The sequence below is a fragment of the Artemia sp. Qi Xiang Cuo genome, chromosome 3, assembly GCF_049724085.1.
Source record: "Artemia sp. Qi Xiang Cuo chromosome 3, ASM4972408v1, whole genome shotgun sequence".
In the NCBI taxonomy this organism is placed as follows: domain Eukaryota; kingdom Metazoa; phylum Arthropoda; class Branchiopoda; order Anostraca; family Artemiidae; genus Artemia; species Artemia sp. Qi Xiang Cuo.
This window is the reverse complement of record NC_142796.1, coordinates 81,736,864-81,755,864: the sequence shown is the minus strand read 5'-3', so window position 1 is coordinate 81,755,864 and position 19,001 is coordinate 81,736,864. Positions and strand designations below refer to the sequence as shown.

Sequence of the window (19,001 nt, the reverse complement as noted above, 5' to 3'; positions counted from 1 at the left end):
CATGAAACTACCTTCTTTTAAATTATAATTATTTTTTGTTATTGAATTCATCTAAAAGGCTTTTAGCTCTGAAATTAATCTCTGTTATGCTCATAATAGCAAAAAGAGATCCAAATTTACAGTTTTTTTTTACGCTTACGATAATTGGTGCTTGTACTCGTCCATCCTCAGTTTCTCTGGCTTCTAGCAATGATTAACTTAATCAAACATAGGAAATGGCACCCGGCTACCTGACCTTCGTTTTTAACATTGTCAGATAGACATCTGTGTCCTACACTTTGCGTCTTTGATTATGCCTTTTGTAGTTTTGTTTATGGCTATGACCAGGCTATGATAAGTGCCCAAACATGAAATGCGCTATCTATAGAAAAAAATTCTGGCGTAAATTTTGAACAGCATTGACGTTGGCGTTGATGGCTCAAATGTCAACTAAACAACAAAGAAGTGCAGTATGGTACTCAAAGCTTAGCAAGTGAATTCTGGGTAAAATTATAGTTTGAATACTTTTCTCTATATCTGGAAAGGGGTTAGGTTAGGAAAATGAAGCTTTCTGTAATACATCCAGGGCCAAAAACATACTCTGGGAAGGCACTGCCAAGCTTCTAGGCCTAGGCTATGCTAACCCTCTTATGATTTCTAATTCTTTGAAATTTACTCACTTGACAGGTTGAAATTTAAAAAAAACAACATTTTATCTTAATTTTTTAGTTATCAGTTTTTTTCTCTGGTTTTAGTTCTGAAAATGAAATTCCTGTTATTTGAGGAATTCCAGGAAAATTTATTCTGATGGATCTGTTCTGGGTGAGAGAGCTAGAGCAGGAGTATGTTTTCTGTCACTGAACCTTAACCTTTTTTCACCCCTCCCTTTGGGGGTAAATATTTATCAAATCATATTATTGAGTTACAACTAAAGTGAATATACCACTCGGTGCCTTTTTTATGCTCTTTACAAATATAATAATCATTTTTTTAGAATTGTATTTTAGCCCCCACCCCTATATATACCAATTTGAGGTATATATTTGCACATTAGGGGGTTTGGGGGAAAGTTTAAACTTACCTCTCATTTACATCAGAAATAAAATTATCCCCACCCCCTAATGCGCAAATATATACCCTGAATTGGTATATATAGGGGTGGGGGATATAATTCATTTATGACAAAAATGATTAGCTATTATATTTGTAAAGAGCATAAAAAAGGCATTGAGTGGTACATTCACTTTAGTTGTAACTCAATAACATGATTTGGTAAATATTTACCCCTTTGGGATCTTCTTTTTGTCAGCTGAATTATGTGCTATTTGCTTGGCTCTAGATGTTCTCTTAAATTATAGCATTGTGGAGGAGAATATTCTTTGCCTTTCTGACTCCAAATTGGCAATACTTTTGCTCAAAAAAATTAATATGAGTTGCCAATGATAAGGACCTATTCAACATTAGAAGACAGCTTCTGAACCTCCAGGCTAAAGGTAACCATATTTATTTCCAACATTTTCCAAGCCATAAAGGTGTCAAATATAATGATACTGAGGATTTACTGGCTGGCAGCCAAGGCTTCTTTGTTAAATCCAGGTCCTCTCTGTGACCTCAATTCATGTGATATTACTAGGCAAAGATCTAATGTTAAACACAGTAAATTGCCTTTATCTCCTTTTCATTCTAGATAGCACACAGGACTATATTACCATCTGAAATCAGGTGCCCTTTGTCTCAATAGTATGTTATTTAGTTGGAAGCTTTATCACTCCCCTCTATGCTGGGTCTGCTTTGCAATGGATGAAACAATCCAGCATATTTTATTTGATTGTCAGCCACTGAGTGTGGAGACTATTTCCCTTAATTGCATATGCCTTATGGCTAATATTTCTAATACCTACACTGCAATCCTGAATTCAAACCTGTCTTGGCACATAGATAGAAAGATTTTTAAGGCATACATTGATATTTTAAAGAAGATTCTAATTTATTAGTGTTTATTATTGCATAATGATGCCATTAAAAAGAAGAAGACTATTCATCATCTGTTCTGGAGAGTGCAGGAGTGAGCATGAAGAACCATATTGGTACTGGCTGGCCTGTAGGTCTTAAATTTCTGGGGAAAGGTGAATCAAGTACCTACACTTCCCACAACCCATCAGCAGAATTTAGAAATTTCAATGGGATGATTGGTTTGTTTTAACAGATGAGAAGACTGGATTATAGTTGAGGACAATGGATTTCTACATGTCTGATGACATTTTTTTTTAGTATCAAAGGGGTGAAAGGACTTATTGGTAGTTAATATACCCTGCTACAAATTTTTGGAACTGGAACTAGAGTAGAATTTTAAGCCATATCAATGTTCTTTTTTCTAAATTTCACCCTAATCACCTTACCTTTATCTTTTAAGAGCTTTAAGGTCCTCCAGACCTGTAGCACTCTTGAGTCAATGACTAATTTAGGAAATGTATTTGCAGATCTTTGAAACCTCAAATTCGGATTTAGCAAAGTTGTGAAGCTGAAAACTATTTTCTAGTATTTCATATAAGCAGAAGATTTATTTTGCAAGGTTTCACTTATATAACACAAAGATTTTTAAAGGTAATCAAAAGTCATCTCCCTCTAAAGAGAGAAGGATTAGATGTAGGAACTTCAGAATACCTTCCTAGGATATTCTTCAGTTTGTAGACCCATCCCTGAAAGTTTCATTTTCCTAACCTAACCCCTCTCACAGATAGTAAAAAGTAGCTAAAATACAATTTTACCAACAAACATAAGTTAATATCCTGATTTTTGACTATTCTTATTATAATCCTTTTTCCAGTAGAGCCTTTAAAAAATGATTAACATAGGGTATAACCAAAGGATATCCATACAAATAGAATTGCAAAAATGAACAAGTAGTTATGAGCCTAGTTTATGAGCTGTTGAGATGGAAACATGTTAAGAAAACAATTCTTCCTTCATAATATGTAGTATAATTGTAGTTAACATATTTTACATGCAGCTTAGCTTTTTCTCTGCTTGTTTAAGTGTTTTTCTGCTTTCTAGCAATTTTTTACAATAGCCATCCTTCAGATTTCAAAAGTCAGGTAATTACCTTAATTTGCACTTTGGAGCAAATTAAGATCCATCATGATCCATTCCTGAAACAGAGCATAATCTACAATCTTCGTCTAAAGGGCACTTAAGTAGTCTAGTTGCAGAGTGACATTGCTATTTGACTAGTAGCAATGGTGAAACTTTAAATGTAAATTTATCAATAATTAAATATATTCAGGGTTATGAGGCCCATTCAGTAAATGACTAGATGGCTGATTTTTCAAGGAGTTCTTCAAACACAATCCTGGATCTATATGATCTTAAGTCTCCTCCACTGGGCCTGATTTACAGGGAAAGAAAAAGCACAACAACAATATTTCAAATCAGATCTGGCCATGCAGAGGTAAATACTATTCTTTCTAAGTGGAATTTGGTTAACTCCTCAAATTTTAGTATATGAAGATGTCCACCATGTTATGTCTTGTAAAAAATATGATGTCCAGCATGAAATATTAAGAAGACAAGTTGTAAAGCTATTTGGTGCCTTTACTTTTTGTATGTTGGTCATTCTTCAGCTCCACCATTTGCTCATGAAGTATCTATGTCTGCACTGGAATGTTTTATTAGAAATACAAGAAGAACGATTTCTTAGGAAGCAGAAGTACCTAGCAATCCTAGGAAAGCTATTTTCAACCCCCTTTATAAGAAAAGTGATAAGAGCAAATAAAGTAATTCTAAAGGTATTAGATAATATATTGTTTTATTGCTATAATATAGCAATATATTATAATATACAAGCATAATGTATTATTATAATAGATAATTGTTGAACTAATGTCCAAACCTCAGCAAATTCACACATGTCAATACTACTAATGCTACTACTATAAAACTCACCACAGCACCAAGCTGCCTGATGCCAACACAGCTCTGCACGCTCTTCCTCCATCCCAATCTATTCAAAGCCTCTCTTTACACCCTCCCACAAAGTTCCCATTTCCTTTAAATCTTTCTTTATGACGTCCTCCCACCCCAGAAAAGGACAACCTGCTTTCCATTTAGCCCTAAAACACATGCCAATGAAAACACAACACACATGTGCTGCAGCAGTTTTACACATGCTTTAAAAACTGAAATATTATATTAATGTTTGTAATATATTATACAATTGTAATCTGTATCACATGTAAAATTAATGTAAATTGTGTAAGATTTTTGACTGTAACTGTTTTTAGGAATAAATAAAGCAGTCTAGTGTAAGTGGCTAAACTAGTGGAGCAAACAGTTTGTCTCCAAGGCTATGGAAAATAACCCTTTGAAGTGATTCACCCAACTGAAAGTAGACATCACCTGTAAAAGCCCCTTTTAATAACTCCTTAGCCAATTGACAAAGTTTGTTCAGTTCCCTATTTTGTGATAACTATCTACTCTCTGTAGATAAGATTGATACATACATGAAGAGCTGATTCATGTTCCCATAACTTTGGTATTAACAATGAAGAACAACATATTGTAGATGGTGCCAAACAGCATGTTACCAGACACTAAATGGCATTGTTTTTTTTTTTTTTGACACTAGAGCCAGTTTCCGCTCTTGTAAGTTACCATTTTATCAGCTGCCTCTTCCAAGAATACTGGCATGTGCTGGGATCCAGTTTTTTTGTAGATCAGAACTATTTTTTAGCAAGCCACCCACTATTATTTCAATCTGTGTGACAATTTCTTTGACACCATTTTGTTTCAGAGCTCAATAATTATCACTGACAAGGAGTCAGAACATATAAAAAACTACCTATTTTACCATTTGACTTAATCTACAAAAGTGTTAGGTAAATAGCAATCATTTCTGCTGAAAAGTAATAAGCTTTTCAGGCAACTTAAAACCACAGGAAATGTCAGTTAAAGGGGCTAAAAAAGCACAAATCATACCTATTTGTTACTTGGATCTGTCATTATTTGTGGGTAAAGTCAGTCCAATGTATTGTCAGCTTCAGTGGCATAATTTTGTCAAAATCCTGGGAGAGGGGGCAAATTTGGAGTCAATTTTCCCAAAGCCAGTGAAAATGATAGAGAAAACTGAAAAATGATACATATATTACCATAAAGGCAAAGATATTGGGTAAAGGCACCAATGATTCAACAGTTTTTGTAGAAAAAAACATTTTTTCTATTCTGGAAGGCTTAATTTAAAGACTTTTGGTTTGAAAAGGGTTTCAGTATGTAGGAAAAACATCTAGGAACATCTAATGGTTAGATGTTTGAACATCTAATAATGTAATTTAATATATTGGTGTTTTTAGGACTTAAATTGCATAGCTTATTAAGAGGGCCTGGATGTAGGATTTGCAGGAGGTGCTCTTGCAAACCTCCAGTTAAGGGTTTTGGGCCATAATTATTACAATGATGCCATTTTATGCTTCCAATGTTTGTCACTTGAGAAGTGGCACCAATATTGTTGTTTTCAGTGCTATATCTCACTTACAAATGGTAGAATTGATAAAAAAAAAGTACTTAGATATGAGCAAAGTTTTCAAATGAGCCATTAAACATCACTCTAAAAAGTTGTGGTAGCCCACTAGCCCTAGTTTTTCTACTTGAGACATTGCACCAAAAGTTGTCAGTGCTACTTGGAACTTGCAGATGGTGGTATTTATGGTGTGCGTGTAACTGAACCACAAGCAACTGAACCCCCATATAACCGAACCCTCATGTAACTGAACCCCATTTAACTAAACCCTTGTGTAACTATACCTCCATGCAACTCAACCCCATTTAACTGAACCCTCATGTAACTAAGCCCCTGTGTAACTGAACCCCTGTGCAACTGAATCACCGTACAACTGAACCACCTTGCAACTGAACCACTGTGCAACTGAATCACCGTGTAACTGAACCATCATGCAACTGAACCACCATGCAAGTAAACCCTTGTGTAACTGAACCATCATATAACTGAACAACTGAACTCAGATTTTCAGTTCTCTAAAAATATTAGGCAATATAATTGGGTAAAACACAAGTTAGAATTTTTACATGTTCAACCTTGTTGAAATTGTTTGTTTCTTAAATTCATGATATAAACGCCTGTCAAAATTATTCATGAAAAAGCTTTGTTTTATTTTGTTAAAGAAAAAAAAGATCTAATGCAACAAATCATTAAAGCTGGTTTGTGACTCTTTTTTTCAGATGAATCAGATCTTTCTGGACGTTATGTAGTAAACAACTATGTTTAAAATATTTGACCTTTGTCAATCTAGATAATAAATTTTGATCAAATGTCTTTAACGAGATTGCAGCTAAAAAGGACATGGGGGGGGGGGCTCGTTGCACTCCAGCCTTTTTTTCAACATTCCTTCAACTTGCCCTGAAAGTTTTAACTTCATACCCTCGGGTTTATACCCTTAGCTATTCTCAACACATTGCAGATACAACGTCTTTTACAACTGGATGTACATAGTACCTCTTGATTTAGTTGAAGAGGCTTCTAAGTATTTTCCAAACAATGTGACGGCTGATACCATCAGCCATTGTAAATGTTCCTGGTATTTCCTTTTCACAACCAATAAAGGAATAAATGCTTTTTGATTGTGTTTGACATTCTTCTTGACATTTCCCTGAGGTTTGACCTTAATGCTGCACGTTTTTTTATTTATAGGATCAAACATACCATCTTTTCTTGATAAAAAAAAAGCTTATATGTTAACAATAGGCAACTTATGTAACTTACAGCCCTTGAACCAGAGGCTGAGGGTTGTGAATTATAGTTATTCAACTATGGCATAGGTATTTAACCTTTGAACTGTTTTAAATAAAATGACCATCTCAAAATTTAGATCAGATGTATTTTGAGAAAAAATAGGGCGGGGTGGAAGCCCTCCAATCACTTTTAACTCTGAAAAAGTGCACTGGACATTTTGATTTTTAATCAAATGAGCCCCCCCCCCCCAAAGTTCATACGAAATTTTTTTTCTACAAAAACCTTTTGTGTTACCAATGAGCAACTAGCTTAACTTACAGCCCTTGTCCCAGATGCTGCTGGTGGGGTTGTAAACCCCGAAGGCATGGTTATTTGACCTTTAGGCTATCTTGAACAAAATGTTTATTTTTATTTTGATTTGATGTATATAGGGGGGGGGGTGTCGGTTAAGAGGGAAAGGCTGATTGTCCTCTGATTACCTTTGATTCTTCAACATTGAACTTTCAATTTGCAATCAAATTAGCCTCCTTCAAAGTTTTTATGACCATCCCTTCTATAAAAACCTTAAATTTTAACAATTTGTAACTTGCAATAACATACAAATTGCTGATACAGGTGTATCAGCAATTTTTTTTTGGAATGGCATAGCATATGAAGATGAAACTTCTGGGGCATCTACCAGCTACTACTGCTATTAATACTGCTGCAACTACTGCTACTACTACTACCAATTCAACACTATTATTACTACTAATGCTCCTACTACGACCTCTACTGCTATTAAACTAGCACTTTTAAGGCTATGGGTATCAAGTTGAAAATTTGACAGAATGGGGTATTTGAGGGGGAATTTGAACTAAATCAAAAGACACTATGTGCATGCAGATTTTCAAAAGGGCGTATCTCAAAAAGGGATTTGTGTATTAAATTGGAACTTTCAGAGAGTGCTTAAAGGAAAAGTCAATTCACCATAAATAAAAGTTCAAATAGGGATAAAATCCTTTTAATAGACAGTGATGATAGAAATTCACAAAAATACAAGATATTTCGGTCACATATACAGTGACCGTCATCAGTAGTAAAACTAAAATAAAACAATTTAAAACAAAAGTTTATATACTAAATCAAATAACACTACATATTATTTGAATCTCTAATTCTTTTCAAAGCAAAGGCGGAAGCTAATCTCTTTGACCTTCTTGGATTCGGTTCATTAGCGTTCAATGATATAACATTTGAACAAAGGTTAACTACATTGGGTGAATTGAACTTTACTCTGTCAGATTTTAATAAATTATCATAGATAGAGTCCAGCCCATATTCACCTGTATCACGATTCAAAGCAATATTCTTGAATAAGATTTTCTTTATTTCAAGAATTTCACGAAAATTTTGCTTTAAACCCCGATCCCTAGAAATCAAAGAGACATTCTCGAACAAAATAAAATGGTCTGGAAAATTAAAAATATGTTCTGAAAGGGCTGAAGTGAAATCTTCAGACTTAGAAACTTGCTTTAAAGCCGAAGAAATAGAATCTTTGTGTTGTAATAATCTCATTTCCAAACTCTGGTTAGTACGTCCCACATATGAGCTTCCACAAGTACATGGGATCTGATAAACCCCACTTTGTTGCCCCATTGAAGTTGGATCCTTCCCAGAATTTAGAAAACTACCCAAAGTATTATTACTCTTTAAAGCTACCCTTAGACCATTGCTTTGTAAAATTCTTTCAAGTAAAAATTGGTTTGATCATTTCAAACCAATTGGGAATTGGTTATTGGAATTGGTTATTGGGAATAACCCCGAAAATCTTGCAAAAACGGAGTGGCAAAAACGCTTGGTTCTTAAGCGTCAAAGCTTTAAATCCCGCCCTGTGCACGCTACTGCTAATGCTATTACTATTGTAATTGCATTTACTACTACTGCTACTACAACAACTACTACTACTACTAGTTCGACTGCTACTTCTATTGCAACCATTTGTAAGCTCAAAGTATTAAGATGAAAATTAAGCAGCTACATGAACATATAGGTTATCAAAAGGATATATCGGCAATGGGATAGCAACAGCTAATTGTATTAAGTTGAAGCTTCTAGAACTTGATGAGAGGAATCTTCAGATGACCAAAAGGCAATATGGTCAATACTACTGCTGCTACTAGCACTAGTGCTATTACTATCAATACTACTACTAATACTATTAATGGGACAACCATTACAGCTGTACCTAACGGTAATGAATGGTGTGAAGGTGGAATTTTCAGGGAATATTGAGGGTGGAAGATGAACTGAATCACATCAAGCCATCTGTATACAGGTTTTCAAAAGGACGCATCAGCAGTATCCTAGGGACAGTTTGGTGTGTTGAAGAAAATAAAAGGTGCTATGTGCATACTGCTACTAATTCTGCTACTGCTAATACGCAAGCTAAGGGTATTAAGGTGAAGCTGTCAAGGAATATTTCGGCGGATATTGAATTGAATGAAATTGACTATGATTATGCACATTCTCAAAAGGGTTACACAGAAATATCTCAAAAACAGCTTCGATTAATAAGTTGCAACTTTCAGGGTAAGTTGTGGGTGGGGGACTTCGAACTAATGAAAAGTTCAGTTTGCAATAAAACCAAAATAAATACTTTATCGGGCCATGCTTTTGGCGATAGGCCCAATCCTGAAAGTTTCATTCAATTTAGAGGGTTTAGGGGTTACATTGATGAGTAATACAAGTTAGAAACCGCAAATGAAGCGAGAAATAGATTTTGAGCTTTTAATCAGCCTTAGTTCAAACTTATTTTTAGGCCTTGACTTAGGTTCAGGATTTGAATTAAATGAGGGTTGGTTTAAAGGAGGCTTGAGTTAAATGGGGGTTTAGCATGTAACTCTACGGCCCTTTTTTTTGTTTTCCCCAAAACCCCCATGTTTTCTATGATCGTTTGTTTTAGCTTCTGGTCGTTTTGGGTTTCTTTTTTTTTTGTAGTAATTTCTGATCATTTTGGGTTTGAATTATCATAGGAATTTATTTATGGTAGTCTTTGGTTCAAAATGGCTCTTTACTTTTCTTTGAAAAATTGTTTTTCGAAAGAATCTGTTTGATTAATTTAAAGAAAGCGCAACCAAAAGTGACTTTTGTGTTATCTAAATTCTCAAAGTTCCGATATTTGCAGTAAAGATTTTTATTACTCAACGTTCAGGAAAGGCCTGATTCATCTAAGAAAAAAAAGAAATCAAACCAAAAGTTTAAACACAAAGAGAAAGTTGCTTTTGTATCGGCCCCACCGAAGCAGGTAATTAACCTTTTTCAAACCAAAAGATAACCAACTAGGAGCGTAGAAAATACTACAAAATGAAAACAACAAAACAAGCAAAGTGGTAAAAAAAAAACATTACAGTATGTAGACGGTGAGAGTTGCCGTTTACCCCCCCCCCTCCCCTCCCCTCCCTCGCGAAAAACATTCCTTGAGGAAAATACCCCGCAGAAAATAACACCTCACTGAAAATACCCCCCCCTCCAGAAAATACCCCCCAGAAAATTACTTACCCGTGGAACCCCCCCCCCTCCCAAAAAATACCTCTTGTGATTGGTTAGTCTCCAATCACTTTCGGCTTATAAAAAAAAAGACTAAAAATGCCTGGGGATTTCAAACGATTTCTTCCTCCATCCTCCTGTCGTGTCTCCCTTAGAGCTTATTCTGTATTTATTGGAAGGCTCAATACGAGCCGAGATGTTTCGACATCAAAATGCACTCTTTGAGGTATCTCCCTCTCTTCCTAGCTACAAAACAATCAGATAACCCCATTGCAGAAGTTTCAGTTCCTTTTTTAAGTTTTTTGATTTGTCTATTGCTTACAGATAGTATTTGTTATTGGGAAACATGCGGAATTTTTTTGCGTGGGGGTTTTCTGGAGGATCTTTCATGAGAAGAAATTATTTGCACGTGGGGGGGGCAATATTTACACATAAGCTCTTCTTTGTCCACTTCCCTTAGAACTTCTCAATTAAACTAAACAATAACACGACTCAAAGAAGATTTTTAAATTTTGAAAACCATAATTTCCGTGAGCGGGGTATTTTGCAGGTGGAGGTGGGTGGAGGAGGGGAAATTTTCTGTGGGTAGAGGGGTAAACGCTTAGACCCGTAGGAACTGACAGGGTGAAGGGAACTCCCATTAACAGACATAAAAAAGAGAAATAAATCTGGATTCATGACGTCCGATTTTCTTTGTTTTGTGGCAACAAAACACACCACACACACCAAAACACAAAACACGGCAACATTTTTATAAATCATCTTGACAGTAATTTATATAAAGACTTAAAAAAGCAAACAATTCCAACAAGCTTGAACCTGTAAAGATTCTAACTTGTGTGTTTACCCAATGTAAGTACGGTGGTCGAGTTCCACGAGGGTTCAATTACACGAGGGTTCAGTTGCACGGTGGTTCAGTTGCACGGTGGTTCAGTTATACGGTAGTTCAGTCACACGGTGGTTCAGTTGCACGGGGGTTCAGTTCCACCGGTGTTTAGTTAAATGGGGTTGAGTTGCACGAGGGTTCAGTTAAAAGGGGTTCACTTGCATGAGGGTTCAGTACCACGGGGGTTCAGTTTCACGGTGGTTCAATTGCACAGTGGTTCAGTTGCACGGTGGCTCAGTTGCTTGGGGTTCAGTTACACGGTGGTTCAGTTACAATCAAACCGGTATTTATAGAAAGAACGTAGATATGAGCAATATTTTTATATGAGCTATCAAAAATCTATCTAAGATATTCTGGTAGCCCGCTAGCCCCACCCCTCGAGAAACGGCATAAAACGCGCCTTTTTTCGTGCCATATGGCACTTGCAAACGTTATAATTTATATAAACCACGTACATATGAGAAATAGCTTTTGAATGAGCTCTTAAGCATCCCCCTTTGATGTTCTAGTAACCCACTAGGCTGGGAAAAAGAAGAAAAAAGACCATATTACCATTTTTAACTTTTAGTCACTATGGGCTGTGGTTTGCTCTTTACTAGGTTGCAGCTAATGCTTCAACTATGACAAAGAGTTCATTGCAAATTTTCCCCAGAAACTAGTTAACATTGAAATTTGTGAAATCTAATAGATGGTAGAATTTGTTTTAAACCTAGTAAATATAAACAATAGATTTTAATTGAGCCATTAAAACATCTATCTACAATGGTGTGGTAGCCCGCTAATGTTTCAGTAGCTTACTGATGAGCAGACGATTTATAAAACTTACTAAGGGGGCTGGGAGGGAGATTGTACAAGAGGGGTTATTGTAAACCTCCAGTTAAGGGTTCTGGAACATAACTATTGCAATAGTACCTGTTCTGTACTTCAGAGTTTCTCCACTTAAGTAGTGGCACCAAAAGGGTTGTTTTCAGTGTTATATCGCACTTATGGTTGGTAAAATTGATAAAAAAAAGCACGTAAATATGAAAAATAGCTTTCAAATGAGCCATTAAAAATTACTCTTATAAGTTCTGCTAGCCCAATAGCCCCAACTTTTCCACTTTATACACGGCACCAAAAGTGCCGTTTTTAGTGCCTTTGGTGGCTTACTGATGGTGGTGTTTATATGAAGGACGTATATATGAGCAATGTCTTTTATATGAGCTATATAAGATCTGTCTATGATGTACCAATGCAAAAAAATGATTTTCCTTGTTGTTCAAGGTGGAGGACTGTAATTTCCCTGTGTGAGGTTTTCGATCAGGCTGATTCCAATGCTACACTTTTCATTTTGATCTGACGCCATTTTCGAGGGGTTTCAGGCTTTTGTTCGAAATCACCATAAATTTCTTTTTGCAAAAAACTTTTACTTTTAAGAGACGAACCGAAGTAATAGTTAACACTCCTGAGTCAGTGTCAGATGGTAAATTTTTTTCACTAGGTATTTTTTTCCTCAAAATGCGTTTTTTAACTTTTGGTTACTATGGGCTGTGGTTTGCTCTTTACTAGGTTGCAGCTACCGCTGCAACCATGATCAGGTGTATCTTGACGCATTGATGCTGATCCCATTTTTTTTTGCAAAAAAATAACTAAGTGATGAAAATTTGGAAATTACATAGCTAAAAAATTGTTGGGAACTCATTTTGTGTCAAAAACAGGAAACTGATTGAATTGATTATTCTTTTCTTATCTGGGTGTATCAGATATAGCGTCCTGTTTCGCACTGTCTAAATATAACGACGGCTTCAAGAGATGGTGTTCCAGGTCACGACAAAGCAGATTTATGCTGTTTTGAAGAAAAATTTTGACAGTGGTTCCAAAATTGCACTGTTGAATCATTGGTGCCTTTACACTGCTAAGAAAACTGACCTGTTTCTCTGGATACTTGAATTATACAGGCTTATCTTAGTGTTGACAAGACTTTTTGCAGAAACTAAATTTCAGGTGGGGGGGCAAACTTGGGTCTGGAGCGGGCAGTTGCCCCCCTCCTGCCCCATAGCAAATTACGCCCCTGGTTGGCTTATACCACTCTAATTTTAAGCTTATTGTTCCTGCATCCTTATTCATGTCATCCAAAACTAATTTAGTTACATCATTAATTCCATTAAAACTTGAAGAAAGGCCATCTATATTTGGGGGTTGGTATCTGGCCTGGGAGGCCAGTATCAATCATCAGATGAAAATATTTATAAACCATAGGGGCAAACCTTGGTTCCATGTAGCAATGTATTCTTTGTACACAATGTGATTTGGTGATCCCATTTGTTTTTTAGAAAGTACCAGGGTTGGGGATTATTTCTGCTCTTCTGGAGTGATGTGATGCCAAGCTCACAGTAAAGAACTGGGATTATAATATTTTTTTATAAAGGCTGCTTAAGTAATTGCAGTGGTGTCAAGACAAAATTAAGAATAAATGGAAAGCAAAATAAATATATAAAAACATGTAAAATCAGAAATTGAACCAAAATTTTGAATGGATGCATCATTACTGGATTCTGGTAATTAGTATTGTTTTTTCTAGTTCGCCTAAGATGATAATTTGTATGAGGAAAACAAAGCATCTATTTACATTGCTTCGTTTTTTGGGGAAGAGTGTCTTCTAGTCTGTCTGTTGCATGGGCGCCCGTAAGGGAGGGGGGGCGCCCCCCCCCCTCCTGGCTGAATGATGCTGCCTTATTTTCATATTTTTCTTCTGAGATTTCTATTATATAGCATTAAAAGTGCCAATTAGAGGAGGTTTGCCCCCCCCTGGAATTCAGCTTATGGGCGCCCATGGTCTGTTGAGATGAATGAGGTGGTGCAATTCTTGATTATACAGCATTTATTGTAGTTTACATCCTATCTCTACTGCTTTGCATGCTAACAATACTGAAGGACCAAATATACTACATATATACTACAATATTTGGTATACCAAATAAATATACTATATTAAGCTCTCTAGTTTTAACTTGTTATGAAATTTTTTTTAGTTATTAATTTTTAATGATAATGGTCATGTCACATTGTGAAAATCTCTGAATCACTTAGATTTATGTTGTAATAGAGATAGCTCTGTGGATTTCTCTTAAAAATTATAATGCCAAATTGTTTACCAACAAAGCAAAATATTTATAAAGGAAGGGCAGATATCACTCTATTTAAAAACAAAAAAATATGAGAATTTAATTTATAGGCCTCACTTACCCACCCCCACTATACTTTTATTGTCCAATCTTTGCAGAAGCTCCAGGTATTGGCTGTATAGACTTACTTTACAGTTCCATTCAACTCATGCAACTTGAAGCAGAAAATATATACTAGACCCCTACACATACTGTAAGAACCTTAAAAGTGTGAAAGGGAGGAGGGATGTTTGCCTATGTATTTATTTAAAGAGGTTTAATGTTTTGCAATTCTATACTTGTAGTTCACAAGGAAGGTTTTTAAAATGAAGATTTTCTCAGAATAGTATTGTTCTAAAACTATTTAGTTATCTGACCTGGAGGAGATGCGAATTCTCCTTCAGGGCTTGATGGGGAAAATAAAAATTTTTCATGAAACATTTTTACAGAACACCCTAATTACTTGACCAAGATTAAGTGCAAATCCTCCTTTAGGGTTTTGGGGTCAGTTTTGAAATTCCAGATGTACTCCATAAGTTCAATCACAATGTATTTAAAGTTTTTAGGGAAAAGAAGTAAGTTTTGTCTAAATTTAAAAAAAAGATCTATCTGATTAAAAGTTATAAGAAACCAAACAAGAAAGTAAAATATCTATCTCAAAGATGTTTTACAACATATTGTATAGCAACCTCTGCTAGGGTAGGAGCTAACCCATCTCTAGACTTTTTTGATTGGTCTACCATTGGTGATCTGAATACTTATAGCCAAGGTATTTTGAACCAAAAAACTTTTTTTGTGAATTTATTTTTTAAGATAACCAGTGTAAAGTGTTTCAATTGGACAGCTGTGTTGCTATTTAAATTAAAAATCATGGTTACAAGTGGTGTTCTTTTATTTGGAATCATCCTGCTGTTGCTAAATAATTTTTTTTTCCAAGGCCTTCCCACCAGTTTTGTAGTGATAGGGGAATGTCATAGTCATCTCCCCTTGTTTGGAATCCCTACTTAACTAAATATTTTTTTATTATGGTGAAAAGATATTGAATTGTACAATATTTTAATTTAAGCCATGGAAGATGCAATAAGCTCATCATTTAAGAAGGAGAGGAAGCATCACAACCTTTCAGATTCAGATAAGCTTCACAAAGTGAAGAAGCAAAAGAAGAAAAAGAAGTCAAAGAAGAAGCACAAGAAAGAGAAAAAGCTGAAATATGAACGTAAAAAAAATAAAGACTCGTCAGAAGATGAAACTCTAGTTGGTCCCCCAATTTCTACAGATCTGCTCTTGTCAGAGCCATCTAGGTCTATGTGTCCTATGACCAAAGAAGAATGGGAGGCAAAACAAAGTATAATTAGACACATTGTAGATCCTGAAACTGGAAGAAAAAGGTATTTGTGTTTATTTAAAGTTAATTCGTTTGCCAAATTATTGTGGCAAGATTATATAGATTACCATGTCTAAGCTGCAGAGGCAGGGCTATCAGTCCCATTGCACCTGTCTGCACCAATCCTTGCAATCCCCCAAACCTGAAAAATAATTTAAGCTATGATGAAATGGAATGGACCTAATCGTAGGTAATTATATATTATAAAATTATTTCAAGATTTAAATTATTGTGGAGTAGCTGAAATGGTTGTAAATGTGGGAGCAAACTCACTTGTTTTTTCTGTCCTACTAATTTTGGTTTATTGTGAAAAATGAGGAAAGAGTTTGTGATGCAGTGATCACCAGACACTGGGTATCTCAGCTTTGCTCATGGAATCGAAAGCTTCCAATCAGCTCGACGTCCGTTCTGATAGAATTAAGCCTGGCCTAACCCATTTTTTATTTACATTTGAACATCATCTGAGGTTGCCAGACTGCCTTCATAATTTGTTAGATGTTGCCAGACAGTTCATCTTTTATGCCCGTTCGCATATTTTGTATCATGCTGGATTGCTTTCTAGTTCTTTGCTTTAAAGCATATTCATATTGCTTTTAAATAAATTGGTTTGAAGAATTCCATTTTGCCCAGTGTTCATATGTTGTAGTAATGTCCAACCGTTGTTTATCATATCTTTGCATTTCCAATCTTTTTCTTCTTCTTTTGTCAATGCCTAAACAAAAAGGTATTTTCTTATATCTAAGGGGGAGAGGAGTTTTGTTTGTTTTCCTTTTTTTCTATGGAATTAAGAAAAAGGGTGATTTTTAATACATAAGGACTTCTCCCCCCTAATTGGCACCCCAGGTCGAGATATTAAAGCTAAAAATCATATCCAGTAGACACAAGACATTTTCATGTTTTCAGTAAAGCACCAATGACACTAACCTTTTTTGGGCTTGGAAAGGGTGGCAACATTACACCCGTTAGCTGTAATTTCTTTTTGTTTTAACTTAGACACCATTGTCTATTGCAAATTTTGAGTATTTGAGGTTCACGTTCTTCATTCGTAGTAATTTTTGTTCCTTTCAAACTAGACATCTTATGTAAGTTAGTTCAGGCTAGTTATAAGTTTTCTGTTTTTGCTCCTTATATTTTGTGGAAAAACTAAATTTTATTGGGTTTATATTAGAACATTATTCTTGGGTCTGTAACCAACAAGCTAAGAAATCCTTCTTTACAGATAATTGTGGAAATAGGAAGCCCTCTGTTAACATATTGTTTTCGTTTTGGAGGAATCATGCTGCAATTGTAGCCTCATACTAGATGGCTAATTTGTGGCATAAACAATTTTTAACTACTGTGGTAAAGTGGGTTTAAGGTTGTAAAGTGAAGTTGTAGTTGATACCTTATTACTCCCTTTATAGAGAGTATAGTTATGGTCCTAAGGTAAATAAACTTTGGTAGCGTGCCTTAGGCTTTGAACTGACTTTGGCGTACTAGCTGGGATTATTCGAGGGACTAAAATAAGATTGTAGAGAGGTTGGCTATAACACAATACTTTTATTAATGCATCACACGATACAACGTCTTGTAATATAAACCGCTGGGACTAATTGTCCTGGAGAATGAACAATTATTAGACTACTATGATAATATAATTAGACACTTAAACACTTACGATATTTGACATATAATCCAAGGTATTTCTAACAAGGAATCAAACGGGCAGAGGTTTGCCCGGTGAAAGGATCAGTGCACCTCAGTCTAAAAAATCTGAGGGTATATATATATATAATGTCAACCGCATTTATCCAGCCAACTGACGTACTTAGCCAGGAAATTGGTTATTGAGTAAGTTCCTTTCAAGCCCACACATTCTACGATGTTTACTTTTATCTTAATAAAAAGTGGTATTTCAGAACTTTTAATTTTGTATTTTTTCGTTATAAATGTTTTATTTCGTATTAAATTATTTTTTGTTTAATTAGGCAATTACCACAGTACTCTCCTCTTTAAAAGAGTTGTCCCCAACTCTAAATATTTTACTTTTAAAAGAACAAATTTTAAGTATTTTGTACATGCTTCTTATGCTACCAATAATCATGGGTCATTCTGTGCATACAACCTCAATAGGTTTATTTAGGGTCATGTTTATGGCCAAATATTATGTCATGTCTGATCTTACAAGGATATCAATTTTTGGAATTTATCCTTTTTATTCTCTTTTCTCTCTTTTTCTTTTTGTTTTGAAGACTATAATAATCTCTTTTCACACCCTTTGGTAATCTGCATCTTCTCTTTTAGTTTGACCCACAATGGCTTAGGTATTTATATCAGTGTTTTTACTTAAATTATTTAAAGATATATCTGAAACTATATGATTGATTTGAGTTTAAATTTAATTCCCATTAATAACTTAATTTTTGGATAATGTGGTTGATTTAATATTTTACTTCCGGGGTTAGGAATGCCTTGGATAGTCAATATATAAAAATTTTTTTGTAACCACAGATTTCTTTAAACACAACACTTTACATTTTCTTAACATTTTACATTAACTTAATGAATATTTAGGCTATATGGCATTTGCTTATACATCATAAGCATTGAAAATTACGGATTTAAATTCACTTGTCAGTCAATAAATTGGTAGTAAATTCTCACTTATTATTGGATTCTGTTGACGTTGATTTCGGACAAGGTAAACGTATCGGTCCTGGATAGAAAGATTGTCTTGGCCGTACCCAGAGGGGGGGGGTGCCCACCCGAAATGTTTTTTGACTAGTAAAACGTAACAAAAATGAATATAAACAAATTTTGTATGCGCGTTTGTTTTTGTTGACGCCCCCCTGCCCCCCCTTATGGGTGCCCATGCCTAGTCCTACTTTAACACATAGCTGTGCAGCAGCCTAATATCAATATTATCTTTCATATGTAGATGCTAACTACAAGCTCTTGCAATGCACCAGAAATTGGTTGATATTAGCATCATACATGAACCAAAATTGGCTGAAGTTGCATCCAACTTTGGTTGATATCGGCAAAAATTAACCAAAAATAGGTTGTAAAAAAAAAACTAGGTCTGTGATCTAAAGAAAAAAAAAATTGATATCAGCATACAAACAAAGCATTAACTTTTGTATACATAAGGAAAAAAATTACACACTAATATATACAAATAATTTTTTTTGTTAAGTTCAAGTTCTTTATTAATCAATAAAATTTTTTTTTTACAAAACTATCAAATTAATTACCCACAGTGAGAATAACTCGTGTGTGGGTTTATATAAAACTCAACAATAAATAACTAATACTATCTCGAGATACCGTAATAAAAAGTTTGCTCTTCAACTCTCCATA

General features: G+C 35.1%; 1 protein-coding gene across 1 annotated transcript in view; it reads left to right on the top strand.

The window, feature by feature from the left end:
* Positions 1-386: 386 nt before the first annotated feature.
* Positions 387-19,001, top strand: part of LOC148954622 (ADP-ribosylation factor-like protein 6-interacting protein 4) — a 37,632-nt gene continuing 19,017 nt past the window's right edge. Inside the window, exons 1-2 of the mRNA XM_089086647.1 lie at positions 387-483; positions 15,345-15,666. Coding sequence (XP_088942773.1) covers positions 15,347-15,666 — 320 coding nt within the window. The 5' untranslated portion in view covers positions 387-483; positions 15,345-15,346. The remainder of the gene's footprint in view (positions 484-15,344; positions 15,667-19,001) is intronic.